The sequence below is a fragment of the Scomber scombrus genome, chromosome 23, assembly GCF_963691925.1.
Source record: "Scomber scombrus chromosome 23, fScoSco1.1, whole genome shotgun sequence".
NCBI classification, from domain to species: domain Eukaryota; kingdom Metazoa; phylum Chordata; class Actinopteri; order Scombriformes; family Scombridae; genus Scomber; species Scomber scombrus.
This window is the reverse complement of record NC_084992.1, coordinates 1,407,737-1,429,202: the sequence shown is the minus strand read 5'-3', so window position 1 is coordinate 1,429,202 and position 21,466 is coordinate 1,407,737. Positions and strand designations below refer to the sequence as shown.

Below are 21,466 nucleotides of genomic sequence, written 5' to 3'. Positions count from 1 at the left end.
TCTTCAGCTGAGACTCACACTCAAACTGTCAGCTGTCTGCTTCCATCTCCAGCAGGAGTCAGCACCGTTTGTGGTTGGAGGTCAAAGGTGAAAATACCTCCTTCTTAAAGACTCAGAACAAGGTGATGTGACTGATATGATATGATCACAATGTTTCAAATGTGTCTTAAAGTGACAGCCAGGAAACCCAATTGACATTTAAAGATTTAAAGCTGTTTATCTTGCTGTAATGATTCCTCCTGTTCATACTGACCATTAGAAGATCCCGTCATAATAAACTTACAATGAAAGTGATGGAGGACTAAATCCACAGTCCTCCTTCTGTGTAAACATGGATTTTATACGTTTATCTGAAGCTAATATGAAGCTTAAACTTTTAAAACATTTGAATAGGTACCCAACGAACACACAATGTTTTGGTTATATTTTATCTCAAATTTAATTAATTCTTTACTTGTGAGTTTTTATCACATTTTATTATCATTTTTATTATCATTATTTTATTATTATTATATTACAGGTGAAGAAAGGGAGGAAGAAATAAAATTCAGTGTAATTAAAAAAATTATTATGCAGAGTGTGTGTGTGTGTGTGTGTGTGTGTGTGTGTGTGTGTGTGTGTGTGTGTGTGTGTGTGTGTGTCAATAGATACATACTGTATATAAATAGAGAGACAGCACTGTGTTGGGTGTAATGTGTTTAGTTTTTCAGTAGATAATTAGCTTCCTCTAGTGGTTAAAAACAGGTACTGCAGCCATAAACACACTAATTTTACAAATGAATTTACCTGTTATGTTATATTTTCTGTAAATTGGACCTCATAAAATATCAATTAATATATTGTTGCCCATTTTTATTTTCTACTTTTTGTCTAAAACAGTCAAATTAAACTCTTTCTAGGAATCCAGAATCAGCCTTTTAAAAAAAAAACCTCACTACATGTAATTTAGGTGTAACTGAAGAATGTAAACTTCCCCTCAGGCAATATAAAACCACAGATTCTCAGAGACTGTATTGAGATATTTACCCTGGGCTATAATCCATTTGAAGATGCATTTAGTTGTGGGAGTTGTGGGAGTTGTGCCAGACAGGAAGTTGGTTTTAAAATTCAGACAGGTAAGTATTCCTCGAGTCATAAATATCAGAGCCATCAATCATCCTGTAGACACCGTTGACTCAAACAATGAAAGTACTTTGGTATGATGAAGACTGAGCCATCTGAGTTCACTGAAACTCAAACAAGAGGCAGAGTCAGTCTCTATATGATATCAAATCATGAGTAAGAGCAGAGCAAGAGAACAATACACCTGACATTTTTAACTAAAAACAAATGTTTCCTTTTGCTATTAGGACATCACGTAAATACAGATGTTTTAACTGTTGTATACTATATTTGTTTGGGTTTTTTTTTTTGCAATAAATGAAACCTTGAAAACTCATGGTGTAAATACAATTATTGATTTTTTAATATAAAGTCTTTGGTTCGGTTATAAAACACCTTACACATCACACACTTGTCAAAATACATATAAACAAACAAAATGATGCATTTTAAATCAAACATGACATACAGCGATACAAAAACACAAAATGCTAGTTTACTAAAACAAAATTATGTTATGGGAAGTTAACATAATGAGATAGTAAGTCATAAATGTTGACTTACTTTCATGATTCAGATTTAGTATCTCACTAGTTTCGATTTAAAAAAACAAAAGTTTGACTATCTTATAATTTTAATTAAGCCAACTTTACAATTGGTATCAACCAAAATCAAATAACTCTGATTTGAGAATTTGACTGACATATTTTTTGATTTAGTTAGTCTTACACTTTGGTTTTCAGTAAATGTATTGTTGTCAATTTGTCTTTTTCTTTATTTATTTTTTAGACATGTTGATCTTTTCACTTTTCCCACTCCCCTCCACTTAACGGGAACAGGCGACTCATCCCCGTGAGACCGGGAGGTGATTCAACAGGGCGGGACAGCGGGATCCAAATATGGGCGGGATGAAGCTTGTCGACGGAAGCTGCCGAACCATATTTGGAATGCAAATAGCCATTGGCGGTAAGCGCGAGGACGGACGGTTAAACAAACACACACACACACACACGTACACAAAGACGCTCGCGGCAACACAGAGGGTTCCACAGCGCGTGAGGAAGAGGCGACGTTCTAAAAGGAGAAAAAGAGAAAAGATTTGATTTAAAGAGGAGGAAAAAAGCACTTCTCCTCAAGAGGTGAGTTTGTTTTTATATGGCTGAACGCAGAGAACGAGGAGTTTATTAAAGTTTTCTCTCCTCTGTCCGAGAGCAGGGAGAAGAAAACCGGAAACGTACCTTTACCTTCTCACAGGTGTGTTACTGTCGAAAACAAAGATGAATTTCACGTTTACAGCCATTTATTGTGGTTATAAAGAAAACTTTCTAACGTTGTAGTGCTGCAATAATACGTCCCTTAACTGATCTATCGATATACTGAACATTTATTGGGCTGATAGCAGGTTAGATTCTGATAAACGTGTAAGTAGGTTTATTTGTTGTAAATCTGTGTAGAAAACTTTAGAAAAAGAAAATGTTAGTGCAGAAACGATCAGCTAATCAAATAATCCATAGCCTAAATAATAGAGTTGCTTTTCCTACATTTGTTTATATGTATTTTAGTTGGCACAGAAAACATTTACAACGTTTAGCTTCTTAAATGTGTAGTTTTGTACTTTTTCTGTTTTACATATTAAAAAAAGAATTGTGTTACTTCCATTTAACACTGAAACAATAATACAGGTTTGTCAGAAGATAAATCCACAACTCTGTTGGTAATCGATTAATCAACTTGTCAAGCAAAAAGACAGATTTATTGCTTTTCTTAGGTTTGGGAATGTTGGTTGGACAAAACATTTGTATTGTGAATACACCTAATGGACAAAATGAATAAATTCATAAGGAAAAAGATAAAAAAGTGAAGTGATAATGAAATAAAGCTAAACCTCAGCTGTGCTTTTACTATCAGTCAGACAGACCATGTGTTAAGCTCCAGCTTCAGCCCCCCTCTCTGTCTTGTGTTGACAAATTAGGGAAATTGAAATCCCATGGTCTTTAATTTAATTAAGTACATTTCTGTTAGGGGGCTGTAAACAGGGCGTGACGTACACATCATGCAGCAAACAGCCTAATGATGAATGATGGTCTTAACTGTGCAGAAAAAAACACTAAATATCTTTCAACAGTTGCTGTAATGAAAGTAAAAGTCAGCAGCTTGCAACAAATTTAACAACAAAAATTACAATTTCAAGCAGCCAGGTTATGTACTTTAAATACTTTTTTTAGTACTAAACAACTGAAAAAGAATAAAAAATGATAAAATACTGAAAGTTATTCCCTTATTTAACTCATTGTAGTTTAGTTTTATATTTAACTGCTTGTCATGTAGAAAAGACTATTTGAATACTTCTGACAAATTTTTAACGCCAGGTGTAGTTTTGACACTTATGTTTTTATAAATGATGAGTCTATCTGCAGGTATTTAAGACAGAGCTGTTGTAACATGCTTTAAACTGTGCAGCCAGTTTTCTCAGTCTTACACAAACAGACACATAAAGCTTGCGGTGAATAGTAAATCAAGTTTAGACACTTTTAAACTGACAGAAACAAATCTCAGGAGTTTACAGTTTATGAAGTGAATTAGTCTAAATATTCCCAGGTTGCAGGTTGTCTCTGTGACAAAACGAAAGTTTATTTATTTTCTTTGTGTGTTTGTGCAATGAGGTTTTTACAGTCCAACAAACACACACACGTATATGCACACACATACAAGCTTGTGTGAAATGTTGTGAGCGAGGCAGCAGGCAGTGGAGGTATTTAGCAGGAGACGGAGACTCGACTCCCAATTTAACTCCATCTGCAGAAGTTTGAACACATCAGTTCTGTCTGTGTCTGCAGAGACTTTCACTAAACATTCACAGATATGAGATGCTGCTGTTTCTCCACTGTTTGTGTCTCAATAAGAAACCAGACCAGAACTGTGTTCAGGGCTGCAACTATAACTCATCGGTTGATTAGTTTCACACCACATTGAATAGTTGTTTGGCCCAGAAAATGGTTAAAAAGGTCCAGAAAGTCCAAGAAGACGTCCTCAAATATCTCATTTTATCCACAACAAAGATATTCAGTTTACTGTCTAAAAAAACTATAAAATATTCACATTTAAGAAGGAATTCATTTATAAACCAGTTATTAGAATAGTTGGCAATTCATTCAAAAGTTGGCAACTAATCAATTAATCAGCTAATTGTTTCAGGTCTAAATGTGTCGTTCCGTCTCAGTTCTGTCAGTAAATCTTTGTTTCTTTTAACTTGATGTATTTCTTGTTAATGTGTTATTAGAGGTTCAACGATTAGTCCGATTAAAGGATTAGTTGTGTTTTTTTAAATTGTGAAAACAAATAAACCAAAATAAAGAAGACATCATAGATTAAACATGGCACCAAAAACATATTTAACACGTGATGAGTTTCTCACACAGGTGGAATTCGTTGGGAATTAGGTGCAGCTGAAACGAAGCTGAAGTAAAGGAGTGTCGCAGTTAAACTTCTGATAGGTGTGTCTTTATGAATGCCGTGTTTTTATATGCTGGAGAAACACTCTGCTATCTTTACTGTGGGAAGTTAAATATTTCCAGCCTGAAGTGGAAACAGCTAAATGTCTTCCACGTTAACGTGTCATGCTGTCTGACTGGTTTTATATCGGTGTGTGTGTTGTGTGTGTGTGTGTGTGTGTAGGTGTGTGTGTGTGTGTGCATGTGTAGGTGTGTCTGTTTGTCAGGTTGTACTTCCCTATGGTTACTGGAAGTCAAGCACTCAAGATTCAGCTCTCAATCGAGTGTATCAGTCAGTCTGTTAAAGCTGATGAAAGATGATTTTTGGGTCAGTGGTTAAGTTTAAGGTTAGGGTAAGTCTCCAGGAGGTGAATGTAAGTCTATGAAATGTCCCCACAAGTGATCATGATCTGATATATGTGGGTGTGTGTTTGCCAAAGGCTATGTTTAGGGAAAAATGTCAGAGTGAAAACCAGTTAATTGGGGACAACTTGTCCAATGGGGACAATAGCCTTATCTGCAATTGGGGGAAAGTGGATTTTTGGGTCAGTGGTTAAGTTTAGGGTAACTCTCCAGGAAATGAATATAAGTCTATGAAATGTCCCCAGAAGTGACCATGGTCTGATATATGTGCCCAAAAGTAGCCTATGACAAACACCACACACACATATCAGACCATGGTCACTTAGGACCAGTTGGGGACACAAATAATTTCCCCAGTTGAGGAAAAAGCAGAATTTTAGGTCAGTGCTTCATGTCTAGGTAAGTCTCAAGGAAATGAAGTGACCTACTGAACTGGATTTACTGCAGAGATAAGAGCATTCCTGCACACAATCATTAAAGATTGTGTGCATAAAGTGAAACTAATGAAAAACCACCTTGTTACAGGTTCCCAGAGTCCAGGGTGACGTCTTTAAATTGTTTTCCAACAGTGTGTCTGCAGGTGTTAATGTTGTTACTATTAAAGTTATTATTACGAATATTTAGAGGGTCAGATGACATGTCCACCAAGGATTTTAGTTTAGTTTTATAAATCAGAAGTCAGACAACATACAGTCTTTGAAAAGTAAATGTTTGCTTCAACCTGCTTCTGTGATGTTTATTTAACCTCAAAAAATTCCACTAAACTAAAAAAGAAGTTTAAATATTTAATATAATAGACCCCTGAACAATGTGGATAAACTTGATATGAAGCCGACAGTAAAAATGTGTGTTGTTGTTTTTCAGGTTTGTGCCGAACCATCCTGACCACACCTGATCGACCAATCACCTGCTGAGTTTCTGTTATTCATCGGATCACTGATCTGCACCAGACAGACCGATCAGTGATCCCAGCCAACAGCAAATCAGACGCCACCAGGAATATTTGTGAAACTTTAACCTGCAGAAACACAAGCAGCACATTAACGTTTATTTTGTGACTGTGGTGAACTTTTTCCTTATTGATCAGACAATCAATAAGTTTTCCTTAAGGGGGGAAATAAAGATAATCAATGGCGGCTTCCGAGCTGATCCGCGGCACCGACGATGTCCGCCCTCATGTGGAAGTTAACGTAACCGCAAGCACCCTGCCTTTGACTCCTCATCCTCCCAGAGTTGCCAACGGTAACCCGGCTGGCCACACGCACTCACCGCCGACCGCCGGCGACGCCCACGATGGCAAAAACAAGCACGAGCGCAGCAAACTGAGCAGTCTGCTACAGAACCAGCTGATCCACTCGCTGAGCAGCGGCCTGAGGCGACAATGCGACTACGTGAAGATCTCCGTTCCCGAGGAGCGAGCGGACCGCCTCCCCACAGAGTGGTGGAAGACAGCCGTGGCCTTCCTCTATGCCCTCTTCAACCTCGTCTTCACCACTGTCGTCATCACCATCGTTCACGAGAGGGTGCCGGACAAATCGGTGAGCCCGCCGCTGCCCGACAAGTTCTTCGACTACGTGGACCGGGTTCCCTGGGCCTTCAACGTCACCGAGGTCAACGGGCTGATCCTGGTGGGACTCTGGTTCGTCCAGTGGATCTGCCTCAAACACAAGTGAGAGCTGCTCCAGCTTCAGTACAAACAGTGTTGATTAGTCCAACAATCAGCAGATAATTAATCACCAACTAGGTTCACATTCAAATAATCGTGTTAAAATACCAAATAATCAGCAACTGCAGCTTCTCAAAGTTGAAATTTGAAGCTTTTCTTGTCAAAGTTATGTCGTAGACGAGCACATCCGGAATAAAGATAGATAGATGATAGATATATACTTTATTGTCCATGAAGGGAAATTTGTCTTGGACTCTGAGTGCTGAGGCAGCTGCCGCCATAGTTAAAAAGAACAAAGAGTAAAAGTAAAGTTGCACATTTGCACAATAATAAATTATACAATGCTACCTGTTGCCTCAATAAATACATAAATATAATAAGTACACATATTGCACATTCCCACAAATTTCCGTACAAGGTAACAGTAAGGGGATTACACTAATCATAGCAGACAATAATGCACCTCACACTGTTTACAGAGTCTTATTTATTATTCTAATGGAGGTAGGGATAAATGAATATTTAAATATGTTAAACTTGCATATGGGGATTCTGTAACGTTTACCAGATGGTAGAAGTTGGTATTCTGGATTGAGGATGTGGGCAGAATGGGAAGAAGCTCTCTGAAGATCCAGCTGCTGGACCAAAGAACTAAATCTGTAAAGGCAGAAAAAAGTCAGCACACTTTAGCTTTAATAGGATATCAAGAGTGATATTTCGAGCCTCTTGCTCTTCTTCAGACTAAAACAAGAATGTAAAGCAAACATCTTAAAAAGATAAATACCCAGGTCACCTGACAGGCACATGATGTGTCAATCCCACTCTATATTTACAGGTGTATCTATAGGTGTAAAGAAGATACTAGAAACCATAACAGTAGTACTACAGTATAACACAAAAGAAAGTTTCTTCTTCTATAGTATGCAGACTTTTTTCATGCCAAACTGAAACAAACGAGACATTTGAAGATGTTGCCTTGAGCTTTAATAAATTATAACATGTTTTTTTCTTTATACATTTTATCAATAAAACAATCAATTAGTCGTTAAGACGGTCGGCAGATGAATTGATAATTACTTCTTTCAAAGAAAACCAACTCAAATGTGTTTGAAGTTTTTCTTTTTCGTATGTGACAGTAAACTATTTGGGATTTGGACAGTTGGTCAGATAAAAGAGATAAGATTACAGCTGTCATGATAATTACGTCATCGCCTTATCGTACAACTCATGGACATGGCCTTGATCACGTTTGCAGACCTTGATATTACCCGTTGTGTTTACATGCGTGTTTATTTACTGAAGAGAAGTGTGAAAGCCTCATTTAAGGTGGATTATCTATTCTCATTGTAGTGACAATTTCAGCTGCTACTAAACTGAGAGAGGAGAAATATCTGGCTGCTGAGTCTCTCTTGAGATTTGTCAATTTGTTTTTCTTTTCTTTTTTTAAGACAAACAGAAATTGACTTATGTGTATGATGTTTGCTGTTTGATGATGTCTCTGTTTAATGTCTTCCTGTCTTGGTGACATTACTCCTCTGTTCATGACCAGCAAACACACAGAAAAACCTAAATGATCACTAATTAAAATCGACTTTTACAAAGCTTATAACTGTTTTGCTGATACTGTCAGAAAGGTGATAATTCTACTTTATTGAAGCACTGAAGATAATATTTACCAAGCTAACAGAACAGCAATCAGAAGGAGTCATTATTGTTCATTTTTATCAAAGTTTAATAAAGTTTTTACTGTTCTTGTCTTGCAGATCGATCATTGGTCGTCGCTGTTTCTTCCTGATCGGGACTCTCTACATGTATCGCTGCGTCACCATGTACATCACCACGCTGCCAGTGCCTGGGAAACACATGGTGTGCGCTCCCAAGGTAAACACACACACACACACATACACACACACACACACACTCACTCTCGTTTACAGTTCACCATCAGTAACTGTTTTATTGTTTCTCACCTGTGCAGCTTTACAACGACTCAACTGGCAAAATTTGGAGGATTCTGAGGCTGATTTCAGGAGGAGGTAAAAAAAACACTCAAAAACCAACATTAATTTAAAAAATGAATGCGTCTGTTACTTTATTTTTTGCTTGTTTTTGTTGTGAAAAAGATCATTAGTTCACATTTTATTGGCAAATTTAAAAACAGGGTGTCTGCAGGTCTTAGTTTTTTTCTTCTTTAAAAAATAATAATAATCGCAGATATTTAAAAATGTTAAGTTTCATCCACAAAGGTTTTTAAATACTTTTTTCTAGCCTTTCATAGACAATGTTAATTATGAAATGTTTTTTATGTCATTTAAGCAAAACTAAGCTGAAAAATCCACCTTTGTGTTGTTCCAAAGCTCACTTTAAATGAATTGGTTAATCCATCAATTCATTCATCTGTTATTAGTCTGCTGCTCCTGATTCATGAGTCATTAGTTATCTTATTAAACTGCTAGGAAGTAATGCCAAAAATATTAAACACATTTCACATTGGTAAGTAATTCTAGCCGTTATCAATACTAATAGTTTTTATTGATTTTTCATACTTTGACCATGTAACAGGTATTAAATTAAATTATATGTGGTATTAAACTCTTGAAATGTAACTTGAAACCTGCAGAAACTCTGTAAAGAATAAAGTTGAAGTCAGTTTACGTTGCATCATGTTGACAGTAACACCTGTGTGTGTGTGTGTTTGTGTTTGCAGGTTTGTCTCTGACCAGTTCCCACATGATGTGCGGTGACTTCCTGTACAGCGGTCACACGGTCATGTTGACGCTGTCCTACCTCTTCATCAAAGAGTGTGAGTGGATACTTCTACTGTTTAATCTGGTTGTTGGGTCATTAGTGGGAAAATGATTAATCCGATCTGACCTTTAATGAGACACTTTGGTTGGTATAGTTCATTATTATCATTTAAACTGTCCTGAAAAACTTGAATCTGTTAATATTTCCTCTGAATCTGTGTTGGATATTTTCTGAGATGATCTGAGTTTGACTCCCGGCTGTTTTGTTTTTTATGTGCTGCAGACTCTCCTCCGTGGATGTGGTGGTATCGATGGTTCTGCTGGTTTCTGAGCGCCTCGGGAGTCATTTGCATCCTAATCGGCCACGAGCACTACAGCATCGACGTGGTGATCGGATACATCGCCACCACCAGGACGTTCTGGTGGTACCACACCATGGCCAACACACACGTAGGTTCTTCTAAATGAGACTTAATGTCTGCTAACGTGTACATTCTCATCACTGTTATTCATGTGGTTGTTTTAGGTGCAACAAGTGTGAAGTAGAAGGAAAAAAACTTTAAATTTAATTATTTAATGGAAGTAAAAATGTATTACTTTTACATTAGTGTGGTCCCCGTCTTTGGATCAGCCTTCCTGAACACCCGAGGGCAGCAGAGAGTGTTGACATTTTAATCAAAAGCAAATTTAAGACCTACCTTTTTAATCTGGCTTTAAATTAGACTTTATTTTATATATTCATCTGTCTTTTATTTTATGTTTTACCCTGTGTTTACTTCATGGACTGTCCTTTTTATTTATTTTACACCTTTTATGTGTTTTCTTTTTAATACCCCTCCTCACATTTCTGGTTTTACCCACTTTATTTTATTATTATTATTATTATTTATTATTGTTATTTATGAGATTTTTTGTTTTATTTATGAGCGTTATGATAGCAATTAATCAGTTCCTCTTCTTTGTAGTTTTAACGGTTAATTAGTTTTAGTTCTTTAATTAATTGATTGATTGGATAATAGAAGCTTATGTACATTAATTTAATATTAATACTTTATTTTTCAAAGAAAAACCTTAAGTAATTATTTTGTGTGTTTGACCACGTTGAAACACTTTCATCAAGTTTTAAGTTACTTTATTCAAAACACTTTATTTTTAACTCAGCAGGAAAAAATAATATTGGATGTTAGTGAAACAGAATAACAGAAATAACTTATTTTTGGAAAAGCATTATCTTTTTTTTTAATTGGCTTAATTGGTAGTTTAACTTATAATATATATTGTGTAATTTCCTGCTAGTATAGAGTAGTTAAGTAAGTTGATTTGAGCATACCAACTGTAAAAACACAGATTTTCAAAATGTTTCATCTGTGCAAATAAATGTATTATTTCAGACTGATTAATGCTAAATTTGTTATTAATTTTATTTATTGTTTCCTGCTCAGACTCTGCGTGATGCGCCCAACAACTACCTGTCGAACACGTGGTGGAACGTGATCTTTAACTTCTTGGAGAGGAACGTTCAGACGAAGGTTCCCGTCGTGTTCTCATCGCCAGTGCCGCTGCCGTCCTCCTGCAGGCAGCGCTACAGGATGGTGGAGGGGGGGAGGGACGAGTGACAAAAGAAGGGGAAGAAGATGACTAAACTTCCCTGAGCTGAACAAGCCTCCATCCTGAAGAGTGGACCGAAGGATGGATGGACGGACCGAGGAGTTCAACAACAGTTTATTTATTAGAACTGGCATTTACACCTCACTCCTGGCTCCTGAGGAAGAGGAGCCACTGAGAGGTGGAAGAGGAGGAGGCACAAAAAAGGTGTTATCAAGTTTACATTATTATGACCACCTGGTGTTTATTTATAGCCAAAGTAGTACGAATGCAGCCAGTGGAGGGAAAAAAGAGGTAAATTAAATGCCTCCATCAGCTTTCAAAAAACATCAAAATCTATTTGATTGTCTTGGTTTGGACGACAGAAAGAATAAGTATTGTTGTTAATGTTAACTGTTGTGCATCAGCAGGCTACATGGCAACAGAAGACACACTTTTAAAACAGAACAAATGATAAAAGGAACCACGAATTTAACTTTTGTAAAAACATCTTCAAGATCATCAAACTCAATACCCGATTAGGGCTTGAAGCTTAGATTTGAAGTGTTTGATTAGTTTCGGATGCTATAAAAAGTCTCCAGAAAAGTGCCAGTAAAGCGATTTCCAAGGTGCGTAAAACCAAACTACTGTCCAGCAAGTTATGAAGGTCCACGATCTCCTATGACCTGCTGCAGCTTCTCAGATGGACTTCAGATGTAGATGTGACGAGCATCTCTCACATCTCACATCTCTCACACACGAAGCCAATTAACTTTCTCTTATCAGGAACAACCAACTTTGTTAACTTCAAATGTCCGTACAGCTGATTTTAACAAAACAAGAATGAATCAGAGTTACTGAGCGCTCACTAAGGCAATGAAACTCTTTTTGATACCTTTTGAGAATTATTAACAAGAATACATCCAGACGTGATTTAAATCAGGAACTAAATGATCAAATGAAATATAATAAATTAAACTAATTGATGTTAGATGATGCTTACAAAGTGCTAGCTAGCAGTTAAATAATTGCTGTCACTAAAAACAATAATGTTTACTTTTCTTTCCCTGTTTTTGATGTTTTGGTGCCTTCCTGCAAAATAGCCTAAATCTTACATGCTAGCAGGCAAATGGGAGATTCTGAGACCAGATGGGGTAAAGATGGATGAGAAGGGATCAATTTATAACTTTGATCCCTGTAGCGAAACCTCGACACATCTCAAATTAAAGTTCCTGTCAAAGTGCCAACAATTTTCTTGGGAGATTTGACCTAAATAATTGTTTTGATAAATGCTAAAAAATACATTTAGCATACATGAAAGGTACATTTGCTGCCTCCCAACAAAGAAAAATGTTTAAATATTGTTATTATTGCTGATTATTAGTATTATTATTATTATTATTATTATTATTAGTTCAACCATTTCGCCACAAACATGTTCGGTATCCATAAAAGTGAAATGTACCTTCAAACAAAGAAATATGAGAATAAATTTACTGTTTAGTCTGAAAGTCAGCCACATTTATTTTAGACCTTAGCTAAACCGCTCGTTACTTAACATTCATGATGCTAATCGCGGGTCTTGTGTTGCGTTATTAGGTTAAATTAACCACATGCTAGCTAATAATTCATAACCATTGTTTTGATCATACCAACTAAATAAATAAAACTTTAAGATGCATAAAAGGTAAATGAACAAACTTCCAATTAAGAAATGACGTAAATACATGATTATTATTATTATTATTATTATTATGTCTCGTGGTTCATAAGCTAGCCAGAGATTTACGATATTTATTGATTGCTAAACCGCGATCTTAACATTGCCAGTGCTAACGTGACTGTATTCTTCGTCAGTGTGAGAGTTCATGTGTGTTGTTGTGTGTGTAAATATCTTTCTATACTTGATTATTGTTGTTAAATTATATTTTTATGTTAAAATGTGTAAGTGAAACACTGAGCTCACAATGGTTTTTGTTTTTTTAAATTTTACACCATTGTTTATTGTGAAAGGAATCAATAAAATAACAGCATTTAAATTTTGGATTCCACTAAGAGTCCCTAAAAATAAAAATTTAAAAGTGCTGCTGATTTAAAGTCGGATTAATGAAGGCGGTCGTTCCATAAACCCAAAGTTACTTTCATGTTACCCAAAGTTCTCTACAACTCTGTGTTCTCACAGTCCCGATATGTCTTTGTTCATTATGTGACTTGAACACTGTTTCACATTCTGTTTCCTGCAATAATAAAAACATATATTTATTTTCAAGAGCAAGAGTTGATGGTTGTTGTAAGCAAGAAAACGTGTGTGTGTATTTATTACTGAGCAACAAACATTAGATAGATAAATATTTGATTTGTCATTAGGGAAATTCATGGTGCAGCAGATGGAAGTCGTCAGATAATTATAAAGCTACAAACATCTACGATCCAACAATAAACCCCTACGACAAACATCAATACCACCAACTACTCACATTACAACAGACCTTCCTCATAAAAAGGGAGGTTCAATTATTCATTTCACTGTTTGTTCATCAGTAACATTGTGGTCTGTGAGTCCTGTTGGTTCAGAGCAGGTTTATTATAGTTCACTTAAACTAGCAGTGAACAAATAATTTAGTTAACTGAAATAAAAATAAGAGTTTTGTAAAAAAAAAAAAAAAAAAAAGGAAGGAAAGGAGGAAGGAAGGAAGGAAGGATGGAGGGAAGGAATGAAGGAGGAAAGGAATGGAGGAAGGGACGAATAAGGAAGGAAAGGAGGGAGGAAATAAGGAAGGGAGGAGGGAGGGAAGGAATGAAGGGAGGAAAGGAAAGAAGGAAGGGAGGAATAAGTAAGGAAAGGAGGGAGGGAAGAAGGAAGGAATGAAGGAATGAAGGGAAGAAAGGAAGGAGGGAGGGAGAAAGGAAAAGAGGGAGGGAGAGGAAGGAAGGACAAAGGAAAGAAGGAAGGGAGGAAGGATGGACAGAAAGAAGGAAACAAAGGGGGATGGAGGAAGGAAAGAAGGAAGGGAGGAAAGAGAGAGAAGGAGGGCGGAAGAAACAGTCAAAACAGACGGGGTCAATTGGACCCGAGAGGACGATACCAGGGTTAATAAAGCCCATGATCGTTGAGTCATCTGCAAATTTAATAGTAACATGATCAGATGTGTTGCTTCTACTTTCATTGGTAGAGTAAATAAAACTGGGGAAATAGCGCCCCCTGGTGGAGGGTTAGGGTTAGTGATAATGGGACAAGACACTTTGACATTATTGGTGTTTTGGACAAAATTAGTGTAGTAAATATAAGAAGATAGAAACTAAAAAGTTATACAAGTTGTAAAGATTTTAGACCTAAAATCTGAAACTTTTTGCTCTGATCTCATTTGACAGATAAATGTGGCAGAAGTCAGGAGCGGTTTTCATAGCTGGTGATTTTTTATTCGCTGTGATTCAAGTTTGAGGCGTCGCAGCGAAACATTTCTGACAACTGTGCCGGAAAAATCCAGAGGCAAACTCACCCCTGACACACCCCCAAAACCTGGAGGGGGGGGAACAGAGAGAGAGGGGGGGAGGGGGGCAGTAGAGGTTAGAGGTCAGAGTGTAACAAGGACAGTAGGATGGAAGTCAGTAGGAACAAAGGAAACCAAATAAAACCTAAACTATCGGCCGATACACAAGCAGTCAAAGCTAATAGGCTGCCATTTTTGGGGAAATATCTTCGGGAAGTTGCTGTATTTGTAGTAAAATCAGTTTGAGATTACACAAAAAATGTACATAATGTGTAAAATGGTGATCTTTATTTATTTGCTGTCTCTTCTATTTGTATCTTTTCTATTATTTATTAGGGTCTACAGATGCAAATTAGCAGCTTTGATATAATCCAACATGTTTACAGAGATGTTTAACCCTCCTGTTGTCATCTAGTCAAGGAAGGAAGGAAAGAAGAAAGGAAGGAAGGAAAGGAGTAAGGAAGGAAGGAAGGAAGGAAGGAAAGGAGTAAGGAGGTAGGGAGGGAGGAAAGAAGGAAGGAAGGGAGGAAGGAAGGAAGGAGGAAGGAAAGGAGGAAGGAATAAAGGGAGGAAGGAAGGAAAGAAGGAACAGTCAAAAGAGATGAGGTCAATTTGACCCGGGAGGATGACAGGAGGGTTAATATTGATGTTCATAATGTGCATTGTCCCTATCCAAAATTAAAGCATTTATTATTATTATTCTTATTATTAGAGGTGGTCGGAGCCAGTTAACTACATCCTGGTATGAGATGGATATCCTTCTTGCTGTGTGAACACTGTAATGCAACTGTGTACTTTAATTTCAACACTTTACAGGTGAATGTACATTAGACCATAAACAGACGTAAATGTAAATGTACAAACCGTCTTTTACAACCAAACCCAACAGCAACACCTCCACCTCCTCTTTTATGAACATGAAGATCTTTTTTAATTATGACTATTTTAAAACATGACTTTTATCCAGGCCTACTCACTTTAAATTGCTATGCACTAATTTAATTTGTAGTATTTTTTCTCGTCTGTTATGGTAAACAATAGTTGTCTTATCTATAAAAGTCCATAATGAAAATGAAAATGACAAGATTCGAAGTAATATTACATCATCAAATGATACATTAATAAAATAGTTGTGAAATTTTGTAATATAATCTGTTTTATTATGAGCAGAGAAAAAAACCCAAGGCAGAAAATGACTGACTGACTGTGTGTGTGTGTGTGTGTGTGTGTGTGTGTGTGTGTGTGTGTGTGTGTGTGTGTGTGTGTGTGTGTGTGTGTGTGTGTGTGAGTGATTGTGTGTGTGTGTGTGTGTGTGTGTGTGAGTGATTGTGTGTGTGTGTGTGTGTGTGTGTGTTCATAAACATCATAAACATGAGTTCATCCCTCCAGTCTTTAGAGTCTGATGATGTGAGTCACTTCTTTCTTCCTCTCCGCTTGTTTTCAACCTACTTTTATATTTCATAAGTTATTTTATTATTATTATTGTTAGTAGTACTAAATAACTTTATTTTTTTTATTTTTTACTTTTTCTAGTAAACTCAGTTAAAGAGTTTTCTGTCTTTTCTTTCTCGTGATGAAGCAGATGCTCAGCAGAGCGGTAAGTATTTTTTTATAATCTTCATTAATATTTCTTTTTAGATAAAATCCAATTTAGTGTAAACATATTTAACATTTAAGACACAAAATAACTGGGGCAAAAATTATATTATTACTTATTTTATTTTGCATATTATTCTATAAAGTAAACAAAAATGTGCTTAACCAAAAACATGAAAAAAACATTAATATCAAATGTAAATATGAATATGTGCAAAATGTATTACTTTATACAACTTATCTGCTTTTACTTTTTAACTTTATAATTTTATTATTGTTTTTAATGTAGTTTTGTCACAACACTTTACAAAACTGCTGAACAAATACAATTATTAATATAATTATTAATGTGTTATTATTATTATTAAAAGACACATTTGTGTATGTTTACAGTTAACCTTGATACAAAGTGTTTGTGTTTTTATTTTAACTATTAGTAAATTAATAATTGTTGAGATTTACATTTTCATTTATATTGTCATGCAGCCTAAAAATTGTGTATATTTATTCTACATCCATACCATTTTTTTATTTAAATTGTCTGCTGATTTACTTTTGTTTTTGCACGGGTATTTCTGTATTGAATATGCAAAATAAAACATTTATATTATTATAACATTCACATATATCACATTGCTGTTGTCATTATTCCAAATGTACTTTTTAAGATTACTTATTATTAATGTCACAAATATGACGTATTATTATTAATCACCAGAAATCTGTTAATTAATTCAGTTATTAATTCATCATTCAGTTCTGTTTCTGGTTTCAGGAGATCGGACTGATGAGCGGACAGAACCAGAACCCTGCAGGACCGAGCTGCGGTACGCAAACTAAATATAACTAAAACTAATAAACTGACTAATAAAACTAATAACTAAATATCATCAATGTGAGCTGAAGGGTTTAAAACAATGAATCTGTCTTTATATTTATGATAATTCAGGTAAACTTCAGATGTTTGACTCGTGTCCGCCTCAGCTGCAGTACCAGAATCTGACCAGCGGGGGGCGACACAGCACGACAGACACTGCTGTGAGTGGACGGCTGTGTGTGTGTGTGTGTGTGTGTGTGTGTGTGTGTGTGTGTGTGTGTGTTTGTGTGTGTGTGTGTGTGTCCTGCTTTCCCTTCGAGCCAATATGTTCCCCTTCTAACAGGATCAGTGTTAAATGTGACCCTGAGAGTGTGAGGTCTCCACTACCCCCAAGGTGTGTGTGTGTGTGTATTTGTCTTATTATAGTACATTGTAGGGACATTGTGGGGACTCGCCTCCCTTTTGGGGACATAATGTAATTTAGGGTGAACACTTGATTTATGTGTAGGGAAGTAGTCTATAGTAATATACGTCAATGTAATAATGTCTTCTGACAACTTCTTAGTGTGTTAGCTTGTTTAACCCTCCTGTTGTCCTCGAGTCAAGGAAGGAAGGAAGGAAGAAGGAAGGAAGGGAGGATGGTAGAAAGGAAGAAGGAAGGAAAAGAGGGAGGAAGGAAGGAAGGGAGGAAGAAGGAAGGAAAAGAGGGAGGAAGGAAGGAAAGAAGGAAGGGAGGAAGAAGGAAGGAAGGAAAGGAGGGAGGAAGGAAGGAAGGGAGGAAGAAGGAAGGAAAAGAGGGAGGAAGGAAGGAAAAAAGGGAGGAAGAAGGAAGGAAAAGAAGAAGGAAGGAAGGGAAGAGAGAACGAGGGAGGGAGGGAGGAATGATGGAAGAAAGGAAGAAGGAAGGAAAAGAGGGAGGAAGGAAGGGAAGGAGGAAGGAAGGGTGGAAGGAAGAGAAGACAGGGGGAAAGAAGGAAGGAAGGAATGAGGAAGGAAGGAAAGGAGTAAGGAGGGAGGAAAAGAGAAAGGAAGTAAGGAGAGGAGGAAGGAAAGGAGGAAGGAAGGAAGGAAGGAAAGAAGTGAGGAAAGAAGTATGGAAGGAGGAGGGAGCAAAGAAAGAGGGAAGGAGGGGAAGAATGAAGGAAAAATTAGAGAAAGAGGGAGGAAGGAAAGAAGGAACAGTCAAAAGAGATGGGGTCAATTTGACCCGGGAGAACGACGGGAGGGTTAATCTATCCTAGATATTTGGGATGAATCTCTTCTCTTTCTTTCTCTCTTTCTCTGCAGTCATCCGTCCATCCTCTCATCCCTCTCCTCCTCTACAGCGACAGAAACTTCCCTCAGTCCTCCCCGTACAGCCAGCCAATCAGTGGGGCCAGTTGCAGGACACACCCGTGTCACCATGGTAACGGCGTCTCCAGGTGAGTGTTGTTCAGGTGGCTTTAAAAATCTGCTCCTTTCCTTCTTCTGTAGTACGACTTTAGTATTTGATCTCTCTCTCTCTCTCTCCCTCTCTTCCTCCCTCTCTCTCTCTCTCTCTCTCTCTCTCTCTCTCTCTCTCTCTCTCTCTCCCCCCCCCCTCGTCCCTCAGCAGCAGGCCAGGTGTGCAGGTGAAGAAGCCTCTGAACGCCTTCATGCTCTACATGAAGGAGATGAGACACAAAGTTCTGCAGGAGGGCAAAGAGAGAGAGAGCGCCGCCATCAACCGCATCCTGGGACGCCGGGTGTGTGTGTGTTCTTGTTTCACCACCTTTATGGAGACCTTATTGAGTTTTAGACATAGACTGTATATAAGAAATGGACGTAACATCCATGACGTCACCCATTGGTTTGTGGACTGCTGCTCGGAGGCCAATAGTTTCGGATCTGAGCAGCGCCATCTTGAAAATTTCAGGTGCATGCTGGGAAAAATAAAAACAGGGATTCTACTTATATGGGCATCAGGAGGAGCATGAGGCGCCCTCCTGAACCTGTGAACCAATCAACCTGTCAATCACCACGTAGCCACGCCCTAATGCATACCCTGCTTTATCGTCACATATAAAATCAGGGAGGCCAAAATGTCCCAAATGAACATCATACTGCATTGAAGAAGGCTTTAAACTAGCGATTGAGACCATAAACACATTTTGAAAACGTTTACTGAGGTTAGAAATCAAGTGAGAAGTTGGTGAATTCTCCATTGACTTGTATAGAGACGGAAGTCCTTTTGACACCAAAACGGTCGCCCCCTGGTGGCCTTTTGATAGAATGCAGTTTTAAGTTACTTCTGCGTTGGCCTCATTTCAGAGGACCGGAACTCCCCACCTGGTTTTACATTTTGGTCTCCTCCCTTTGTAGGTCTGCTCAACCGTTTGGTAGAAGTCACTTTGTGTCATGATATCTATTGAACCCATTTAACTTTTAGGTCAATCTTTAGCACTTGTATGAGGTATGTAATGCACAGACAGACCATCAGATTGTGTTATGGTTGCTATAGATACAGGTTGTTCTATGGTTGCTATAGATACAGATTGTGTTATGGTTGCTATAGATCCAGGTTGTTCTATGGTTGCTATAGATACAGGTTGTTCTATGGTTGCTATAGATACAGGTTGTTCTATGGTTGCTATAGATACAGGTTGTTCTATGGTTGCTGTAGATACAGGTTGTTCTATGGTTGCTATAGATAAAGATTGTGTTATGGTTGCTATAGATACAGGTTGTTCTATGGTTGCTGTAGATACAGGTTGTTCTATGGTTGCTATAGATACAGGTTGTTCTATGGTTGCTATAGATACAGGTTGTGCTTTAGTGTATAAACGAAGAATAACACAAATCACTGCTGACATCAGAGATCCTGCTGGAGACATTTTTGAATCATCATCTTGTACATGAACAGAATGAGTCTCTAACATGTTTTTTACAGAAAAGTTTAGAACAAATGAGGTGTGAATGAGTCATAAAACATCACATTTAGGCTCAATGAGACAATAAATCCATGTTTTATGTTGTCATGGCCTCAAAGAGGAAAAGCAAAGAAATGATTTTTTTAAATAGCACTTTCTTGGTGTGACCTACAAAGCGTTAAAGGGCTGTTTTAGGGCATGTGTGTGCTAATCTGACCTATAATATATGCTGCCATGTTCTCACTGTTTAAAAAAAGTACTGTCAACATGTGAAGCTGACTTCATATGATATATTAAACAATGGAAAAACAGTTAAATCTGCTAAAAACGAAGGTAACAGAATCAACCTCTGAATAACTCACCAATGAACATGTTGCATTTTGTTTGTTTTTAATATTAAAATACTAAATTCAGATTATTGTGCAGCCTTTGTGGAGATCTGTACTGTCTCCTTTTATATGATTGTATCTATAAATGTGTCTAATAATAAATAATGTGTTATTCGTCCACAGTGGCACGCTCTGTCGCACTCTGAACAGTCTAAATATTACGATCTGGCCCAGAAGGAGAGACTGCTCCACATGCAGCTTTACCCTGGATGGTCGGCCAGAGATAACTACGTATGTACAGATCATCCATCGTGTTTACTGCGTCTACAGTGTGTGTGACAGAAAGCAAGTTAGTTTCTTCTTTTCTTTTCTTTTCTTTCTTCCTTTCAGGGTAAAAAGAAAAGGAAGCGGAGCCAGCAGTCAACAGAAAGGTCTCCCAGGTCGGGTTAAAAGAAAGAAACTCTACGTTAACTTTAAATAAATGTTCCTTATTCACTCTGTGACTCTTTCTGGAGACTCTTTCTTTCTAATGTCTGTATGGTAAAAATAAAGCGACAGTCTCACTTGGTTTTTAACTATTTCTGCGTCTCAAATCACTTCTGATAGTAACTCTGTGTTTACTGTGTCTGCAAATATCAACAGGTTAGATCAGGAGGTCAAACTCATTTACATTCAAGGGTCACAAACAGACTGATTAGATCTCATGTGGGCAGGATTATTAAAGAGATGGAAGGAAGAGAAGACAGGAAGGAAGGAAGGAAGGAAGGAAGGAAGGAAGGAAGGAAGGAAGGAAGGAAGGAAGGAAGAAAGGAAGGAAGGAAGGAAGAAAGGAAGGAAAGCGGGAAGGAATGATGGACAGACAGAAGGAAGAAAGGGAGGATAGATGGAAGGAAGGACGGAAGGAAGGAAGGGAGGAAGGATAGATGGAAGGAAGGAAGAGAAGAAGGACAGAAGGGAGGAAGGAAGGATAGATGGAAGGAAGGAAGGGAGGACAGAAGGAAGAAAGGAATGAAGGAAGGAAGGAAGAGAAGACAGGAAGACCAGAAGGAAGGAAGGAAGAGAACACAGGAAGGAAGGAAGGAAGGAAGGAAGGAAGGAAGGAAGGAAGAGAACACAGGAAGGAAGGAAGGACAGAAAGAAGAAAGGAATGAAGGACAGAAGGAAGGAAGGAAAGAAAGAAGGAAGGACGGAAGGAACCAAGGAAAGATGGAAGGAAGGAAGGAAGAGAAGACAGGAAGACAAGATGGAAGGAGAGAAGAAAAAGAAAGGACGGATGGAAGGAGAGAAGAAAGGAAGGATGGACAGAAGGAAGAAAGGGAGGAATGACAGATGGAAGGAAGGAAAGAGGGAAGGAATGATGGATAGACAGAAGGAAGAAAGGGAGGATAGATGG

The 21,466-nt window shown here is 37.6% G+C and overlaps 1 protein-coding gene across 1 annotated transcript; it reads left to right on the top strand.

Moving 5' to 3' along the window:
• The first annotated feature begins 2,126 nt into the window (after positions 1-2,126).
• sgms2b (sphingomyelin synthase 2b) lies at positions 2,127-10,984 on the top strand. The gene is made up of 7 exons (XM_062445210.1): positions 2,127-2,240; positions 5,820-6,624; positions 8,385-8,502; positions 8,600-8,657; positions 9,329-9,424; positions 9,652-9,818; positions 10,811-10,984. The coding sequence occupies exons 2-7, from the start codon at positions 6,086-6,088 to the stop codon at positions 10,982-10,984; spliced, it is 1,152 nt and encodes a 383-aa protein (XP_062301194.1). The 5' UTR covers positions 2,127-2,240; positions 5,820-6,085.
• The last annotated feature ends 10,482 nt before the right edge of the window (positions 10,985-21,466 follow it).